At 47.1% G+C, this 20,271-nt stretch overlaps 1 protein-coding gene across 11 annotated transcripts in view; it reads left to right on the top strand.

The window, feature by feature from the left end:
- Nucleotides 1–20,271, top strand: part of Gramd1b (GRAM domain containing 1B) — a 183,186-nt gene that overhangs the window by 125,132 nt on the left and 37,783 nt on the right. For 8 of the 11 annotated variants that reach the window (XM_045145818.1, XM_045145823.1, XM_045145824.1 and 5 more), the window contains 2 exons: nucleotides 12,735–12,945; nucleotides 18,537–18,557. In XM_045145818.1, the coding sequence (XP_045001753.1) occupies nucleotides 12,735–12,945; nucleotides 18,537–18,557 (232 nt within the window). Of the gene's footprint in view, nucleotides 1–11,738; nucleotides 11,760–12,734; nucleotides 12,946–18,536; nucleotides 18,558–20,271 lie in introns of those variants that run through there. The other 3 variants (XM_045145819.1, XR_006636262.1, XM_045145825.1) reach the window with 2 other exon arrangements.

Here is a 20,271-nt window from a genome sequence, read left to right as displayed (position 1 = left end):
GGATAGTGAGTGGTGAATCAGCTGGTGTGGTTAACTTATTAGGTAGGCATTTAAGCAACTTGGAGCACATCAGCTAAGGATAGAATGAAGGGATAGGAGCCTTTTCCATCCTACCTAGAAAATAGCTTCTCTTCCTCCGTTTTCTGGCCCTTATAATAATTTACACTGTTGAAAGGAGTAAACCTGCAGCTCTTGCCCACAAATGTTGTGTGATATCCACATCAAGCTCAGGTTCCTTGTCTGGGAAACAGAGGCCAAACTAGCTTTCAGATCTTTCTTTCTGAGGCTGCACAGGTTAGATCAGGAGTAAGTGGCAACTTCTCTGGAAATACTGTATTCTTTGTGGACCACACTGTCTCTGTCACAGGTACTTGAGTCTGCCTTGGACAGTGGAAGTGACTGTGAACAACTTGGGAACAAGTGAGCATGGCTGAGTTCACATGAATACATTTTTTTACAGACTCTGAAATGGGGATTTTGTGAAAGTTTCACACGATACAAAATGTACTTCATTTGATTTCATTTAACTGTCTAAAACTGTCAAAAACATCTAATTAAGAGAAACTATAAAGTCTGGGTTTGCATCTGTCCTCAAGATCTCCTGTGAGCCATTGAAAAGTATAGTGTGACCTGAGCTGGAATAAGAGCTGGGTGACTTCATCATCCCTCCGGAACTCGGGCCTGTCTGGTGAGGGGAAGTGGTGGGTGTATGTGCTCCTTGTAGGGATGTGCATGGATGCAGAACACGTGTAGACACTCTCCTCAGCCTCAGAAAAGGTGGAAGCCTGTACCCAGAGACTCAAAAGAGAATAATGACTAATTCCAGATTTCCCTGATTCAGAGGATGACTCCAAAATTAGGTTTGCACTGATTCCTAAAGCACATGGGTGGACCCTGTCTATAGCATGCCAGCCATGCCTGCTCCCCCACACACACACACATGAGGGGGATGGAGATCATCTGGAGTACATTCAGAGGACAGTGAGCCCAGCCAGCTTCTGAGGGACCCACCACCATGTTATGTGAGGGGCCAGCAGGTGTAAAGACTTCGTGAGAGGTATGTGAAAATCCCACTTGGAGAACAAATTAAATCTCTTACAGCTCCTCAGGGGGCCAAGTAAGACTCTGGTAAGAAGGAAATAGTTTGAGCATTATGTGAGCTATTCAAAGATGGAACGATTTACATATGAAAAAATGCCTTGTAAGAACTCCTAAGTAAAAATTGGGTGCTGGTGTTGCTCAGTGCTAGAACATCTGCCTGCTTTGTAGAACACTCAAGGTCCTAGGTTTGATAAACAAACACCCCAAACCAAACAATAACAACAAAAACAAACCAAACAACTATGTAAACAAATCCTGGATAGAAATAGTGTAGGAGATGGTTTTTAACATCTGAGAATAGGTTTAAGGAATTGGCATAATTTTACTGAAGAAAGGTGGTAAGGAATGAAGTTAGAGCTCAGGAGCTGACTCCAAGTTTGGGAAGGCTGGAATGAAAGAAATGGAATCAGGTGCAACATACAGTGAATTTTTTAGATAATAATTTCTTGGGGGTAGGAGGAAATAATGAGGAAAGCCTTGGGATTTTGTTCCCTGAATGTCTTTTTTAAAAATTGTTTTTATTTGTGTTTATTTATTTGAGAGTGACCAACAGAGAAGTTGAGAGAGAGAGAGAGAATGGGCACGCCAGGGCTTCCAGCCACTGCAAACGAACTCCAGATGTGTGCGCCCCCTTGTGCATCTGGCTAACATGGGACCTGGGGAATCAAACCTTGAACCGGGGTCCTTAGGCTTCACAGGCAAGCGCTTAACCACTAAGCCATCTCTCCAGCCCTCCCTGAATGTCTTTTAAATTGGGTTAAGACTGAGGCATTATCAGCCTGCAGCCTCGTTGGTGAATTGACCTTCTTGGTCCTCATTATTGTAAAATATTCATGTTTAAACATAATGGTCATCCCTTGGCATATTTTTGTTTGATATGTAACAGAAAAAAAAAAAAGAGAGAACTGGGTTTGAAGCCCAGAGGTCAGGATTAGCTATGCCAGTGGCCACATCAGTAAGGTGAAAGATGTGAGAGAAAGGCCACTAAATGCTGTCCTTCACTTATCACTCACCTGGTACAGTCCTGTGGCAACCCTGGCTCCCTTACCCTGACCACAGAGAAAGCCGGTGATGCTGAGTTAACTATGGGCCAAGACAGCCCATGTCTTGTTTCTAGTTGCATTACCTAAGTTAAGTCTGAGTCCTTCTGTCCCACAGATGCAGTAGCTCTCATGCTTCTCACTGTGTTCTTTGCCATGTCCTCACATCCTTGTGGTGGTGAGGAGTGTGCACATACATTCTCTAACAATAAAAGCTGAAGCTCAGCGAAGAATGGTTTGTCCCAATCCTCCATACATATGGAAGGGACTGAGTCAAGAAGACCACCCAATTTCTAGTGTGAGATTCCCTGGATCTCTGGCCTGGCTATCTTGACAGGTGGAGATGAGAGATGTTTTGACTGTATCCAAGTAGCTCTTTGTTTAGTGGTGTTAATTACATATCCGCCTGTCCCTCCAGATTGTAAGTTAGTGCAAGATAACATACCTAATGTCTAAAACACAGCTTGGCATTTATGATGGATGAATGGATGGATGGACAAATGGATGGATGGAGCTCACACAGATTTCTCCTAGTTTTTGGAACATTTCTCTTGCCAAGGATGGGGGAGGGGTCCTTGATGAGCAAACCTAGGAGCTGAAAGTTCTATTCAGTTGAACTCCTCCCACCTTGTTTCAGTAGTTTTTGGTCTTTTTAAGGAAAGTGTTTCCTGGGGTGGTTTAGTATCTCCCCCAGCAGTGAGTCTTCAGAAATTGCTTGAGTAGAGTTGTACCTAGATTTGGTGAGACTGAGAGAGCTAAGTTTAAAATTTTTCTTATTGTATGGATATGAAGAGCCATGACCGAGTCACTGCCCTGTGAGGCCTCTCTGGATGAACATGTGTTAATGAAGTTGAAGGTGCTCAGAAAATGCTTGTTTAACGAGGTTACATCAGGCAGATTAACTTTATATCTGAAGAAAAACCCAGAGACTTGGACAGATGATGATTGTTGAGGGCCACAGAGAAATAAAGCCCATGGCATTTACAGCACCTTTAAGAGATGTCCATGGCTCTCTGCAGCCACCTTGTGCGTGCTCTGTCATTGGGACCCTAAGGCAGAGGCCAGCGGCTATGGTCAGGGCCATTTCAGAGGGAGTTTCTGATTCAAGTGAACACTCTAAGGAAGAGGAGACTGTTCTACACCAGTAAGTTCCCATGTTTCAGTGTTTAGCTGCTTCAATGTTTTAGTGTCTTTGTAAAAAAGAAAAGAAAGGGAGGAATAGGGAATCAGCATAATGACAATCTATATTCTGCCCCTGTGTCTTTGACAAGTGGGAAGGTCAGAATTTAGGGATTCAGTTTCTTCACTGGGAATTTACATCCTACTTTCACCCTGCTTGTACTCTGTGAGCAAACCCTTCACGTTTGGAACACATTGTTTAGATAGGGTTATTCCTTCTCAGATTCTCACCACAGTAAGGCAAATCAAAACAATTCAACAGACAAGGAGCACAGGTCCATGGGAAGACATGCTAACTTTTCTCAAGGACACCAAGAGCTCAGCATTTAAAGCCCAGAGACTCTGTAGCTAGAGGCCCTGGTGTGCCCATTTTCTCTCTCTCTCCTTCTCTCAAATAAATAAATAAAAATTTTTTTTTTTTTAAAAAGAAAGGTGACTTGGGGCCAGTTAGGAAACACGTTATCTAAGAGTGGTTGAATTTAATGGATGAATGTTTTTAGTTGTTGTTGTTATTTATTTTAGAGCAACAGAGAGAAAGAGGCAGAGAGAGAGAGAGAGAATGGGCGCGCCAGGGCCTCCAGCCACTGCAAATGAATTCCAGACGTGTGCACCCCCTTGTGCATCTGGCTAACGTGGGTCCTGGGGAATCAAGCCTCGAACCGGGGTCCTTAGGCTTCACAGGCAAGCGCTTAACCGCTAAGCCATCTCTCCAGCCCAAGGATGAATGGTTTTAACAAGCTCATTTCTTTTTTAAAAAATATTATTTATTTAAGAGAGAAAGAAAGAGGTAGAGAAAGAGAGTGAGAGAGAGAATGAGTGTGCCAGGGCCTCCAACCACTGCAGACAAACTCCAGATGCATGCATCTCTTTGTGCATCTGGCTTACATGGGTCCTGGGGAATCAAACAGGGGTCGTTTGGCTTTGCAGGCAAACGTCTTAACCACTAAGCCATTGTCTCCAGACCTAACAAGCTCATTTCTTTTAACATTTTTTAAATTTGTTCTTTGACAATGTTATACATACACGTTTTTAATCTTTTGTCATTTCTCATGAAGGCTTTATTTAGTACATGAACATAGTGTCCTCTTTCTCCCCCACTCCATTCCATTGAGCCCCGTTCTTCTTTATAACCTGTCCTTTTGTTAAGCTGTCTCATTCTATTTTGACTTCCTCCATCCTCTGTGTCCAAATGTTGATGAGCTCAGTATTGCTCAGGTCTTATGGGGGTGACAACCTCCTCTAAGAGCTCATTTCTTTACTAATTCATATATATGTACCCTTGGTCCCAGTATCTGGTGGTCATTTTGCTAAAGGAATTGGGCAGTTGCATAAGAGATAAGGCCTTAGCTCCCAACAGAGTGTTCATTCTAGTGATAAAAGGTGGGACCACACCAACAAGGGCATTTTAGCTGTCAGTACAGGGAAGGGAGAAGAGGTGATGTAATGATGGCATGCAGACAGCCCGGGCCATTTGGGTGGAGTGGCTCTTCATGAAAATCTGCTCCAAGTAGGGAACATTTGAACTTTGATCTGAGGGCTTGACAGGAACTAACACTTTAGTAGAAGAGATCCCGATATCCTCTGACAGTGTTAAACAAGGGTTTAAGAATGGCCCAGGGAGGCTGAATACAGGGGGAAACTTGTGCAGGGTGAAGTTATGAACTGTTGGATTCCCAAGTTGGATAGCTGGTCACTAAGTACTTCTCGGGGAATTTGAACTCTTTTATGTTTTATTTTATTTATTTTGGAATTTGAACTCTTATTTGGCCAGGGAAGTGGCATGGATTAGGTCAGGCCTAGGGCTGCCTGACCTGCTGCCTGCCTGCCACTGGTTGGAGAGCATACTGTGATCTCGGTGATCGTGATTTGTTCCTCTTTGACATGTCCGTGGAGATCACAGCAGCCCTGGCTCTCCCTGAGCTCTGGCAAGACCCAAACAAACTTATTTTGTTTGTGTAGGAAGCGGGGTGGGGGGGGAATTGAAGGGGGGGAAGTGGGTCAGGCTGTTTTGGCATTTCAGGCATGGAGTCCCGGTTCTATTGCGAGCTCTGGTCTCCATGGAAATGAAAAATAACGTTTGCCATGTCTGTTCTTGGATTGAATTCCAATCTCTGGGCTGAACAGAAGCTGCAGGAAATCCAGAAAGGGGGGAGTAGGATGGGTATAAGCTCTAGCCTTTATGAAAAGGGATCATTTTCCTTGGCTTGAGCTGGAAAAGGCCTTTGCCCTGACCCGCCCTCTGTCTCCCCATCACCTTTCTGACCATGAATGCCAGTGTCAGAACAGCTGAAATTCTGCTTGTCTTTATTTGGTCCAAGACTTTCCATGGACCTTGCCCTTGATGATAATTAATCAGTTTAATCCATTCATCAACAACTGGAGTCACTGCTGGGATTTTCTCCCATAGCAAGTAGGCCTCAGTGGGAATCAGTCTAGATAGTCAATTATTCACCTGGTTGCAAATGTTTAGTGGGCTCTGCCATCCTTTCAATTTCTTTGTAAGATTTTTCAAAAGTATTTTTTTTTAATATTCCTTGAGTTCTTAAGAAAGGGAAGGAAGAGTCTGTAAATGGAGTCTTGTGGACCACCAGAGGAAGTAGCCTGAATTACCAACACAACACCTACAGAGATGCCAGTCAGCCAAATAGCAGAGGGAACAAGATGTTTATTGCAGTCTGCACCTCATTCTTGCTATGGTTTGGGAAGGCACATTTGATGCCAGGACCCGCAGTTGCTCCCCCCCCCCCCGACACACACTCTGTGAACTATTACGAGGAAAGAAGCTGTCCTGGGAGCTTTTGTCCTTCCTGTCCTGGCAACCTGGTTCTGGGGGTTGTGATTTAGGCCATTTTCTCCTTTCCACAAGGCTCTGGGTGCATTAACCCCTTCTACCTACTGTGCTGTGTTTTTAAATGGGCACAGACTTTTAATATAAACACTGTTGTTAATAGACCTGCAAGAACAAAGAGAGAGGATTAACCATCTTCAGCTGTCCTCCATAAACTCTAAATTTGGAACAGGTGTAGGCGGACAGACTTACTGATGGAGGCATTTGCAGGCAGCATGTAAATTTTTTATTTTATGCAACTATACCTGTGGCCTTCCTAACTCAGACGCCTGAGCAAAGGCTATGGGGAACTTCAAAGAGGAGGTGGCTAATTGGCACAGATGTTTGCCTTGGAATTATAAAGAACCAAGGAGGCTTATTGATGAGACTTCAGAATGGGGGTGAAGGTGGGGACAGACGTGGGACATCTGGCTGGAGAACAGAGCAGTTCTCTGTCAGAAGTTAACGATCAGTATCAGATTCAGGTTTGTTTGTTTGTTTGTTTATTTATTTATTTATTTATTTATTTATTTATTTATTTATGTATGTATGTATGTATTTGATAAACAGAGAGAGGGAAAGAGCCAGGTAGGGAGAGAGAATGGGTGTACAAGGGCCTGTAGCCACTGCAAACAAAATCCAAATGCATGTGTCACCTTGTGCATCTGTCTCATATGGGTACTGGGGAATCAAATTTGGGTCCTTAGGCTTCACATGCAAGTGCCTTACCCACTAAGCCATCTCTCCAGCCCCAGAAGCAGGTTTTAACCAGATGCTATGAAAAGCAGGGAAGGATGAGGAGCCTGTACTGTGGCCGTGACTGCTAATATTAATTAGCAGGCTCCTACAATGAAAGAAGTGGGCTACCCCTTGTTGACCACATCCTCCTGCCTGAGCCCCATCAGTCTTGCTTTACATTTGTATGTTGTCAAGTCACGCAGATATGTCCCTGACTTGCTGGTCCCCACAAGGTTGGTAGTCTGAAGCTGTGGTTCTGAACCTTTAGAGAGCATCAGAATCACCAGTGGTGTTTGTTTAGCACACAGATTTCAAGAAAATTCACTGGAAACTGAGTGGGTGCTTTGGGAAGGACACCATGCATTGCTGGTGTCCTATGGTCGGCAATGCCCAGCAGCATTCCGAGCACTTCCACTTGACTCTCTGAGGAAAGAGGCCAAGGGTGTTTAGTCCTTATTTTATGGAGAGGAACAGAAGCCTTCTTGAGAATAGTGGGTCAAAAAATTTTATTGAGATTTAGTATGCATCAAGGCATTCTGCTAAATATTTTACTTATGCTATCTCATTTTATGTAACAGTGCTAAGAGAGGTATTCTCTCAATTGTCCACTGAGATGAGATGCAGGAGTCAAGGTCACATACAAGGGAATTGACCCAGAGGGAACTCAAACCTGGGCTTGCTGACACCACACATTGGCAATTAATCCTACCCTGTACTTCGCAGCAGGCTCCTGGAACACAAATCTTTTTGATTTTGAATTCACTGTTATTTCTACTCGGTGGGGGCACCCTGGAACACATCAGGTAGTCTTTTAAAAGAATTACTAATGCCCCTTGACACTGAGTGAATTACAGCCATGCACTTATCAAAGCCACTGAAGTGCTGGGCTTCGAGGTAACAGTGAAGTGAGCATGTGAGCCCAGGTATGGGAAGGAGGGACAACGTGCTTGGAATGAGCCAGGGCCGCTGGTAGGATTCACTGTGGTAGGCTTGCAAGAGTGAGCTGTTGCCACCCAAGCTGGTAGAGGGGTGGGGCAACCAGAGTTACAGGAATATATTTTGCAGTATCTGGGCAGAAATAATTATTGAAATGCATGAACTTGAACAGGGAACACTGGCTGACCATTTTGCTCTGGCTGATCAGGAAGCTGGCTTGCTGACAAGGTCTATCTGTGCCTGCGAGACCTTGCTGGGGAAACATAGGCAGGAGAAGTGATGCAGTGGCCAGAGTGTCTGGTGTGCATCTGGAGAGACAGCAAAGAGTCACTGCAGAGAGAAAGGCTTTCTCCTCTTTCTGTCTACATTTCCTCGTGTCTCAAGGGCTTCGCCAGCCTAAAGTAGAGGAAGTGGGATCAAACCATACATAGCATGAGATAGTGTGGTCAAGTTTAAGGAAGCACTGCTGGTTAGGCAGGTTAGGAGAGGAGTGTGAAGTAGATTTTGCTGACAGTGTTACAAATATAGGAGAGATGCGGAATGAGACAGCGCCTTTTGGTCATGGGTTAGAGGTGGCTGGAAGGGTCTTAATGGACCTGTTATTGGGGAGGTGACGACTGAAACTCCTGAAATATTGGTTCAGCATGCTGGCTCATGGGTAGTCCTCGTAATGCCTGGGTATTTTATACCCTCATCCTTTGTTCATGCTTTTTTTTTTTTTTAACCTCCTGGAACATTCTCTTTCCTCTTCCTACCCTTCAATATCATCATGCCATGCCCTTTATCTGGCAAACTCCAACACGCTTTCTGAATCGAACTCTAGGCCATAGTTTCCAGGAAGCCTTTCTTTGTTTTCTTTTTCTCCTCGATCACACCAGTTGCAGTTTATGTTAAAATGAGAGGAGTACATGTCTAGCTCATCCTTTTTTCTAAAATGTCCCAAGCACAAGGAACCTTTCTTATTCACCAGTGTGAACTTGAATGCCTAACCCTATACCCAGTAGCCAGGAAATGTACGTAGAACCCATGCACCTTTGGCCAGACATTTACCCTTCTTTTTTTTTTATTTCTTTCTTGCTTCTTGCAGGACACATTTAACAGAAGAGTCAGCTTTTCAGTGGTGACTATAGTAAGGGAAATAATTGAAAGCAACATTAAAAGTATTCCCAGTATAAAAGGGAAAAATCTTCTCTTCCTCACTGCCCCTCCCGCTTTGGTAGCGGTTGAACTCAGTGTCTTGCACCTCGTAGCTACATAAACATCCAGAAAAGGAGGGAAACTTAGTTTCTCTTACAGCACTAAAATTCAATAGAGGTCATTTTTGTCTCAGTAAAGTTGGGATAAAAACGAGCACTTCCCCCTAAACCTGTTGTCTGGCATCAGGCTTTGATAGCACGTATCTACTTCCCTCCCCCACCCCCTCCTGTAGGAAATCTAAGGTCCTTTTAGGCTCACAACCCTAAGAGTTTAAAGAGTTTAAAGTATAATGCAATTTTATTCTTAACTGTGCCAGCTGGTTAATGGCATACCATAGAGTGTATTTGAAAGATAGACTCTTATACAAAACACACAGGAATTGATTTTATTTGTGTAGCAGCCTGGTCAAATCTGTAGGACAGTGGGGCTACCATTAAGGGTTTAGAAATGTAACAAGGCTAGGAATGACTCTGCCAAGGCAGAGAACTATGGCTACAAGCGTTTCTTATTTTATATTTATTTATGAACATTTTTTTATTTTGATTTTTCAAGGTAGGGTGTCACTGTAGCCCAGTCTGACCTAGAATTTACTATGTAGTTTTATGGTGACCTCGAACTCATGGTGATCCTCCCACCTCTGCCTCCAAGTGCTGGGATTAAAGGCGTGTGCCACCATGTCTAGATGTGGGCAATTTTAATACATGTGTATGATATGTTTGGATTATATCCATCTTCGGTTGCCTTCTCCTGTTCCCTCCCACTGAACAAGAATTTCTTCCTCTTATACAACCAATGTGACTGAAGGTAGAGTCTAGGAGGGTCAGTGGCCTCAAATATTACTTAGCATGAGTTTTTCAGGGACTGTTTAAACCATAGCAAGAGCTATTAGAAGAATCCAGAGACTCTTCCTGAGAACCTGAGCTAAGTCCCTAGAGCAGGAAAGGAAGGATGGGACGAGTGGGAAGCTTTATGGAAACAGAATTGTGGGACTGGATGACTCGGGTTTTTGTGAAGCAGGATGTAAAAGATGAGTCTTGCAGTCTCAGAGCCTGGTAAATGTAATGCTACGGAGAAGGGGCAGGAGTGGAAGCAGGTATGCGAGGTAGGCAGCCAGCTGCTTGGAAATGGAGGCACTCGGCAGACATCCATCCAGATGTGTCCACTTGGCAGCCGAGTGTTGAGCCAGGCAGCACGTGTGAGCAGAGGAGGCTTCCCAGTGAAGGAGCTGAGTCAGAAAAGCAGGAGTGATCAGGGAGGTGAAAGAATCAGCTTTGGGGCAGGCCAGATTCCCATCTGGTTAGTAAGAGGAGCCAGTGATGGAGACAGATAGAGGGGGAGGCTCAGAGATTTTCAATATAGGTGGTTTACAAAAAGACCATCTATGTTGCTTATTGGCCAGTGTGTCAAAGGCAAAGTTTTAGTATAGGTGTTATTGGGCGAGGAAATGTCATGGATATTTGGGTCATTTAGCAACACATTCATGTTATTCATGTTGCTTTGTGTAGATGGGGTCAGGTAGTGCCCCTTCTTCCCTCTCTTCCTTTTTTCTTCCCTCCCGCTTCCCTCTCTTCCTCTCTCTCTCTCTTCCTTTCTTCTTTCTTTGTTTTTCTTTTACCTGTTCCTTGCTTGAATCTCTACCAAACAACCAGTTATCAGTACACATGCAGGATCTGGAATCAGATTACATAAAGATGGGCTAGATAAATCATGAAAAGAAAGGCTGTGGGTTCTTTGTGTGCTTGGTTGTGTCCTGTCATTTTAAAAAATATATATTTTATTTATTTATTTGAGAGAAAGAGGCAGAGAGAGAGGGAGAGAATGGGCGTGCCAGGGCCTCTAGCCACTGCAAACGAACTCCAGACGCATATGCCCCTTGAGCATCTGGCTTATGGGGATCCTGGAGAATCAAACTGGGATCTTCTGGCTTTGCAAGCAAACACCTTAACTGCTAAGGCATCTCTCACTCCCCTGTCCTGTCATTTTTATAGGTGGGATTAGTAATAGATCTCCTAGATACTTGGTATGGGCTGGAATCGGTCCGTGTATAAGTAGACTCTCTGTGTATGGGTGAGCATCAGGATCTGATAAAGTGCCTCATCCACCTCCACGCCAGGCTCCCTCAGAGGGCTGGAGGGTCTGCTTGCCATCAGCCCCATCTTAGGCTGCCGTAACTAGAACACAGGATCGAAACTTCCCTTCCCCAGGGTTTACAGCGCTGAATGAGTTGAGAGGGAGAGCTGGAATTACATGAAGAAAGAACTGAGGGAGACTTTTCTAAGAGATGGATCTTGGGAGTCCCGAACTCTCAGTTGTTGGCATTATAAATGAAAATTTAAATGCACTCTCTGTGTTCAGATGAAACAAAATCTTGGACCTTATTTTTCTCCATGTATCCTCTGGCCACATTGTTTTTGCTTCTCTGATCTCATTTTTAATCCTTCTTTCTATTCATTTTCCCAGAGGGTTCTACCCAGCTTCTCTCCCTGGTCAGCTCCCCCCACCGCACCCCAGTGATTGCTGGTATGGTTTTCAGACTTTGTTTCTTTCCTCTGTTGGGATGTCCAGGTGAGAGGGCCCAGTTTCCATTGCAAATGTGTCCAGTGGCGCATCTGAGCTTGCATCTGGATCTTCATGCAAATGTCACTGTCCTCCACCCTGCCCTCTACTGCCTCAGGGAAAGCTGGGATGTGGTTTCCTGGTGTGTCCTAGGAGCCAGCCCTTGCTGTCTGACTGCTGAGTAGGTGGGTGTGGCACTGGGCTTTCCCCTCTCTCACCTTGAGCTTCTTGGGCTTTGCAGTCTCAAGTTTCCTTTCTGGGTTCCTCTGCTTCTTTCTAAGTAACTGTGTCTTTTGTCCATCTCTTTCCTTTCTGTTCTCAAAAACTAAAGCACAGACCTGTGGGAACTGGAAATTGAGCTGCATTCAAATTACTTCTCCTTTTTTTTCCTTTTCCTCTTCACCTTCACTGAAAACACAAGCTAAGTATCATTCCTGCAGTATTCATAGATGGCAAACCTATGTGAATTTGGATTTGGCATTAGGGAAAGTATAGGCATTTTCTGGGAAGGAATTTGGGGTATGAGCTTAGGAGTGTTAACTTTTACCTCTGGTAGATAGCTAACATGTCTACAAGGGAATAGAACCATGGAGCCAGTTGCGTCAGAAACAGCACGTTTTGTATGTAGACCCTCTGTGCTTATTCAGCCTCTTCCTGCCAGGCATTTGTTGTCAGTTTGACCTGGGGTTGCCAGTACAACCTTGGTGAAATGTCTTAAGAACTCAGTGAAATAATGTGTATGTGAATGCTTTGAAAAAAATGATTGTTATTCTTAAGAACAAAAGCATTAAAACAAAGTGTAGCCCGTACAAAATGAGCTGATAGTACTGGCTCATCTCCAGGGAGTTTTTCAGGTCTTACATGGTTTATAACATAGAGCAGAGATTACTACAATAAATGGATGGACAGACAGATGGGTGGATAGATATATAAAAGTGCAACTACTCTCTACCTGACGGTTCCTGGTCCCATTTCTTTTTATGCTGACCGCACTTCCCTCTACTGGCCAGTAGTGGCAGTGCAAGAGGACCTTCACTGGGTCCCTTTAGGCTTGTTGCCCTGACTCCCTGAGCTGGCTCCTTTGCTCAGGTATCTGGCCTGCAATCCCTGACAGCCTGCCTTTCCTCCAGCCCATTCCCTCTTTCCATCTGCCCCTGCAGCACTGCCAGTAACTCCAACCGCAGCACACCAGCCTGCTCTCCCATCCTCCGGAAACGGTCTCGCTCACCCACCCCACAGAATCAGGACGGAGACACCATGGTGGAGAAGGGCTCAGATCACTCCTCAGACAAGTCCCCGTCTACTCCAGAACAGGGTGTGCAACGTAGCTGCTCCTCACAATCCGGTCGGAGTGGTGGCAAAAATTCCAAGGTAAGCCCACTAAGCTGGAAAGTCTGTAACTCCTTGTTAACTGGGTATGGGGAAGCTGGGTGGTTATGTGAATGATCAGCCCTAGTGCCCTAGAGGTAGTGAGGCAAGGGAAGGCAGGCAGAAGAGGCCTTAGTTAATAGCTCCCCAGCCAAGCACCTGAGATGGCCCTGAGCTGGAGGCAGATTCTCCACCCATCCCTATCTCGCTTTAGGAGCTTTATGTCTATTGCGGTGTAGATGATGCCCCTGGGGATCACTCTGGGTTATCTCTGTTTAACCTGTCTTCAAATTTGATCCCCAAATCTGATAAAAAGGGAACATTATTTGGGGCAACTGTATTGCCAGGAAGAGAGTCTTCAGGGAACTTACCAGTACACTGCTCCTTGGCAGACATCCTGCCTTACCTTTGTACCAACCCACTTGGTACTCCTCCTGCAGAGAGGATAGTAACTGGGCCTTTCCACCCCTCCTGAGCATGTCTCCACTATACCTGCACACCTAAGCACTAGGGCCCCTGTTCCAAGGACACATACAGAGGCCCAGGCTGGTTGTGCTTCCCTAGAGCTTCCCCTTCTTCCCCTGGACTTCTGAGAATCAGGCAGCACTGCCCAGGTGGCCCTTTAAGAAGTTTGTCTTTACCACCAGACTCACAGGGCCTGGGAAGGGGCTGGGGGTCCCAGGGAAGCTTGGGAGCTGGTTTCCCAGCTGAATTTGTCTTTGATTTCTTGTTCTTCCTCTTCTTCCCCACCATTTCCCAAATACCTTCTTTGCATGCATGGTCTTAGTCTCACAAGCGCCTCTCAAAAGTAAGCCATCTTTTGTCTGTCTTTTAACCTCTCCTCTAGTGTTGACTTGTCTGTAGTGCGCAGCATCCCTCCCTCCACCCCTGCCAGTTCTGCCCATATGTCCTGCTTGGTCCCTTTCCCAGAAGGGCCGGTCCCACTGCCCCTGACCCCCACCCCCTGGAAGGCTGGCTTGAAAGTCACTGAGAGACCATTCCCACTGCACCCCGTGTCGGAGAACAGACCCCACCTGCCCTTGTGTCTGCCTGTTCCCCAGATACCACCTCTGGTGGAGATGTTTCCTCCTTATATGATGCCTTCTGTAAGCAGAGTTCTGCAGGGTAGTTTCATTCGATTGGGTGTGGGAGGCCCCATGTGGTCATCCTTCAGGTTTCCGTGTCTCCTGGGTGGGTGCTCCTGACTTCCCTGGCAGGAGTGATTGGAGGCAGGCAGCAGGGTTTCCTGTGGGGAGGGTCAGGACAGCAGGAGATTTGCCTGGCAATCCTTTCCTGTCCCCCCCCCCCCCACCCAGAACTGCTCAGCCAGAACATTTCTCACCACTTCCACCATCCCCCACTCTAGGCCTCATTCGGATGCTCTTAGGACCCCGGGGGGGGGGGGGGCATGGTGCCACACCCAGAGGGTGGTAACTGTTGACAGTAATCCCAGCAGGCCCTGGAGAATTGAAAGATGAGGGGCAGTAGTGCCAGATTCTGCCTAGGACCGCAGGGTCTCTGAGTCCTGAGCTGAACTTGGAGTGAGTGGGCTGAGCAAGCGGCAGGGACTGTGGGGCAGTGAGGCGTGGGAAGTCATCCTGTGCACCTGGAAGAAGAGGAAGCGGGGGGAAGACTCAGAACACCCCAAGTCTCTGTAAGTATCCTCAGGGGAGGACACACTGCTGACCAGTCCTGAGGGGAGAACAAGAGGCTAAGATGGCTAGCCCTGCAGGCTGTGATCTTCAGAGAAGTGCAGCATAGCTCTGAGGACTTTCAATGCCTGTAGTTGGTGGACAGGAAAGAGCACTTGGCCTGGAGTGAGGAAGCCAGCAGGCGTCCCCCATAGGTTCAGGAGGTTGGGCGTGTGCTCGAGGCTCACGTGGGAGAGGGTGGATCTGGCTGGATGCGGATATCAGGTTATTCCTTCTCTCTACTTTTGCCCAGAGTCTTCACAGTCTTTTCCATCCTAAGGTGAAGTGCGGAGCTCTTTCCTGCATGCCTGGCAAGGTACTCAGTGAGCAGAATAATGTTTCCTGACAGTTGGTGTGGGAAGGGCCATTGTCCCTCTGCAGTTGAACTTGGGAACAGCTGTGCTCTAAGGAGGCATGCATATGCTGTAGAAGGGAAGGCAAGAAGCAGGATGGGAAGAGGGTTCCATGTGGGCCAGAGCATAGGTCTGTGAGGAAATGCTGCAGGGGTGAGGCAGAGAAGGCCATCTGCTATGCACTAGAGAAAGCCGCTCCTCTGTGGAACATCCCCTGTGGTTGACCTAATGCAGCCGTGAACAGCATCAGTGAGCCAGGGCTGTTACCAGACAACCATAGATGGGCCACCTCATCCCCTGTCTACACCTCATCTGCTGTCCACTTCCTACAAGAGACCATCCTGTGCATTTCTCTAGGAAAGCTGCAAAATGCCTCCTCTTCTGGGAGAGAGACCTTAATAAATCTCCCTGTTCCCCTTTCTGGCTTCATTGTTTGTTGTACGTAGGCTGGACTAGACAATCCCTCAGATCCTACCTTCTTGATTTTTACTCTGTAGCTGAGGCCCATCCTTGCTTCTGCCTGGAGAAGAGAGCTAGAGGGCCTTAGGGGCAGAATTTCACTCCCGGAAACCTCTGCTTCTGCCCCAATATCCTGCTGTACTCAGTAGTGATGGTCTTTGACCACCAGAGGGAGCCCAGGCCCTGCTTTTCCTGCTCCCACTGGCTGGGGAGGGCGATGTGTTCTCACTGCTTGCGCAGTAGATCAGGCCAGTCCTTGGTTTCTACCTGCAACTGGGTGCTGTCAGTGCCTGGCATTGCTCAGTGCCCTTTGCTGTGGTACTACTCCCATGACCCCTCACCTGTCTTATTTGTTTTAATTTTAATTTTTGTGGTTTTTCTTTTCAGTATGACAGACTTAACCTGATCAAAGTAAGAAGTTGTTCTCCGCTGCAACTCATGCTACTGTAGAGCTCCTCCCACTCCTGTTCTCCCTTCACCCTCAAGCCCTATTTCCCAGACTCTGACCTTTGCTCTGAGCGATGCTTTTGGATATGATTGTGGGAAAGTGCCCTGAGGTGACTTGGGTCTGTTTTCAGGGTCCTCACATTCCTTCTGGTCCCTGAACTTCAACCTTCTTGTAGAAAAGGTCAAAGAAACTAGAAATTCTTTCTTTCATCAGCTCGCCATCTGTCCTCACTACCCTTCGTCCACGTCCACTGTAAGCTCTCTGAACCCTCACCCTGACTCGCTAGTCCTGTGCTTTCTTTCCTTCTGACCCTATCCTCTAGGTAGGGCCATGGCAATGAGCTTAGAGCAGGCAGCTTCACTGTCCTGCTGTCCACAACCCTGTTGCTGTCCCTGGCCCTCCTCCAACTTCCTTAGGAAGTGGTCCTTTTAGCACTTATCCAGAAATGCAGAACCATGAGAATGTATTTCACCTCCAGAGGTCAACAGAAACTTAGGAACTCCCTCCCATGGTGGGCAGTCTTGCAGACTAATGGAAGTATAGAATCCATTTGTCCTTGCGACACCCTTGGTTGGCAGGTAGGGGCTGCTCAAAGCTAGCTGACCAGGTGCAGAGCCTCGGAGTCCTTGCTTTATATGGTACATTTCTTCTACGTGCTTGAATGCTTGTTCTGACCCCCACTTCATAAAGAGCAAGTGTTAGACACAGAGTTCTCCCAAGGCTAGGTAGAGATGCGATAGGAATTATCTGGTGGAGGAGACACTTGGTGATTCGGAAGCTATTTGTTTCAAGCGATTTTTGATGCCAGTACCCGGGCAGAGAAAAACTACTTCTGCTTGCATGAGGCAGGAGGACAGCCACCATGTTTGAGGAATCATTAAAGCTCTTGTTCCTGTTGCCCTCTTTCCTCTTAGGGTCTTACACAAGGCCACAGTAAGGATTGAGGACCTGAGTGCGGGTGACTGATTCATCTCAGCTTTGCAGCAGGTGTCTGATCCCCTGGGTTAGGTTTAGTGAAGTGCAGGGAAGATGGAGGCGACATAGGTGGAAGCACAAAGATCTCACCTTCCTGTCGTCGAGATGCACAGTTAACAGACATCTGCTCAGCCCCAGGCCCATGATCCCAGAGTGAGTCCTCTTTCAGAGCACCCAGGAAGATGTATGGAGGTACAGATCTGGTTAGATGCAGTTTGCTTGCCCCTCCAGCCTCTTCCAGGCTTAGGAGCCTTAGTTGATATACTTACATTGGGATTTTTCAGGTCCAGGATTCCTATGTGGTGTACCCCCTCCATGCTAAAATACTCTTGAATATCTAGACTTGACCTTTGACTTCTATATTGGAGGTGGGGTGGCACTATGGTAAGAGACTGTGACTTTCAGAATAGACCACAGTGATAGCCTGTAGAGAAATGACCATGGAGAACCTCTTATAGAGGGGGATAAAGAACCTGCCTGGCACCTGATCCCCTGGCCAGTCTGGCCAGTGACATCACAAAATTCATCCACTACTGCCTGCCTTTGGGCATTCTGCTAATAGTGTCACCTTCAGCATCAGTAATGGCCAAGGGCTGTGACTGAGTTCCGGTTGAAAGGAAGAAACTAGTGAGAGCAGATGTATCCCATGCCATCTGATCACCACTGTGGTCACAGTCACCCATACCCTTGTCCATAATCACCTCTTACCTGCCAGGCACATGCCCAGTATACATGCGTCGACTGTGGCTGCCCATTTCTGCACTTAGGAACTGGCCCCTAAATACCAGCTGCAGGAGATAAGGTTGCTGACTGCCCATGAGACCCACACCTCTGGATCTAATTTGACCTGAAGAGAAAGTTTCTACCTACAATCCACATGCAATGTTCATACATATAAAGTAGGAGCTAGACAAAGCACAGTCTAGCTGTCCCTCTTCTTTCCCCACGAGAGTTTCAGGTCTCATTCTTCCAGGGTGCTGATAATGGAGACCTTCTCATTTTGGGGAGCTGACCTAAGTCTGGTTTAGCTGATACTGAATTCTGACACCACAGGGTTGGACGAGGCCTTTAGAGATGACATGACCCCCACATCCCTCCCCACGCAGACCTCAACCATTCCTCCACCCTCAGTATTTAGGAGATCAGCCAGTTCTTGCTATGTAACTCTGAGTTGAAGGCTCAGTTCAAGTGCATTTTTCACCCCCTGCCACCTAAGTGTTCTCCCCTGCCTTCTCCAGAGGGGCTGACTTGACATGGAAGGCTGGGTTGGGCTCCATCTGTACTTTGCTTCTGGTTAGGGCCTGTTAGGTGACTGGGTCTTGGATGCCTGCTGTGCATCCTGCATCCCCATCAGCAGACTCTCACGATGGGGCTCCGACTCCCTTCCAGTTGAGTGCTAGCTGGTGCTGCTGCTGCCTGCCTCCCCAGCTGCCCCAATCGCGATGGGACTTCAGCCATGGACTGCTCCCTGTGCCTCCTTTCTGGAGCTGGCTTGAGAAAGGAGGACCTTCCTGAGCAGCAACATGGGAAGCATCCAGCTGCACTTGGATTCCTCCTCCCTGCCCACCCTCCGCTGTCTGTGTCAGCTTCCCCTATGGCCAGGAACACTCTGCATGCCCCCAGCATCTCTTCCCTGACTAATTTTACTCTCTTTTACTGTCTTTGCAGAAAAGCCAGAGTTGGTACAATGTAAGTATTTCTGTTTCTCTTATTGGATTCACATGAAGTGGGTGGGGGTGGGGATGAGCAGGGAGAGGGGGGAAGTGTCCAGTGCAATTTGAGTCCCCCGTGGGTTTTGACCCTTACCCTTTTTCCTCTCCCAAACAGATACAACAGTTGGCCTCTGCCAGGAGGACAGCTCTGGGGAGAGAGGGTTTACTTTAGGGAGACCAAGAAAGATCACCCACCTTATCCTCTACCTTACCTAGAGCCCCGATAAGGTTCTACTCCTAAAGGAAGAGAGCAGTAAGGGGTGACTGTTCACTTCAAGTCCAGGCAGAATTCTGGAGCTGGGGCTGCCTTGGGGTATAAACTTTGGGTCATAGTTTCCATTCCTGAACCAGGGATGGCCTTGGAGAGATGCAGCCTCAAGGCATGACCATCACTGGCTGAGAGGCTGGCTCCAGCATCTCCCCAGTGTTCCCCAGTGCATGCTCCTTTTAGCAGAGCTCAGCTCTGTGGTTATGGTGAAGGTAAGCAGGGCCACTTAGGTCACTTATGGTGGCCCCTCATCCAGCTCATATCCTCAAAGTATCTTTGTGGAATAAGAAGTTCCTACAAAGGCCCCATTTTCTTTGGCCACATAAACTGGGTTGTGGGACTTTGAGCTCTTCCCCTGAAGAGCAGCTGGCTGTTCTTTCAGTCGGCCCCCACACATGTACTCTGCCCTCTGAAACTGCCCAGTGGACAGGGCAACTCACACTGTAGCCTGGCTTCAGACCCTTGTCTTCCTGTCTCTGAGCTTGCAGTCTTTACACTTGATTCTGATTCTGGGAATGCCATTTACCCATCCTCTTCTCATACCCAGTTCCATTCCAGTGGGAGGCCTAGGCATGGAGAAGGTAATTGTTACCGATTTGGAGGGAATGCAGGAGGGACTTGGAGACAGGCTTGGTTTTTAATGGGGTCGGGGGTTCAACTTTCCTACGTGGTGCTCAGTAATTCCTCAAAGTTAGATGCATGTCCATGAGCCCTGAAGCTCCACATGCGAGATCTCTGTTCCTGCCTGTCCTGTGTTTTGCTAGCTTTAGTTCCCCCAGGCACCCCACGCAGCTTGTGTTGACAGGAGGGTTGAGATGACTGGGGAACAGGGAGCACAGTGGAAGAGGAGTTGAACTCTGCCCCTTCTTGCCCATTCCTTCCCCATGACTCACCAGGGGTCTGCCAGCCTCCCCTTGCTGCTCAGAGCTCACTTCCTGGAGGGAGAAGCTTTCTCTGTGGTTAGGGAGGAGAGAAGACTGTTCTTTCTGGGGACTGCCTTTGGCACAGCCGTGAGTACTCCATAATTCTTTAACCAGTAATCTCCTTTTGAGTGGCAGAGCTGGAATTGGTGTCCCCAAAGGAGAACAAACACATGGCCGCAGTGCAGCCCTGTTAGGCAATTAAAAACACATACAAATCTGGACAAGCAAAACCCTGTCCCTGTTGCTAACTTTGCCCTCATCATTATATCTCTCTCTTGTTTTTCAGCTCAGTGGTTCTGTTTTGTCTTGCTTATCCTTTGCTCAGATTATTCTCTGGTCTTTGCTCACTGACCCCTTCATCCTTAGTTTTCTTCTCCCTCCATGCTCTTCCTCATTCTCTGGTTTCCAGTCTCCTGGCTGGCTTTCTCCTTCTCCTTGACTTTAACAGGTCTTCAATACCTCCTGTCGACTTCAGCCCCTCTCATCTCCATATCCTTTTC

This window comes from Jaculus jaculus, chromosome 3, assembly GCF_020740685.1.
Source record: "Jaculus jaculus isolate mJacJac1 chromosome 3, mJacJac1.mat.Y.cur, whole genome shotgun sequence".
Taxonomy (NCBI): Eukaryota; Metazoa; Chordata; class Mammalia; order Rodentia; family Dipodidae; genus Jaculus; species Jaculus jaculus.
Note: the sequence above shows the minus strand (reverse complement) of the source record. Positions and strands in the feature narration are given on the sequence as shown.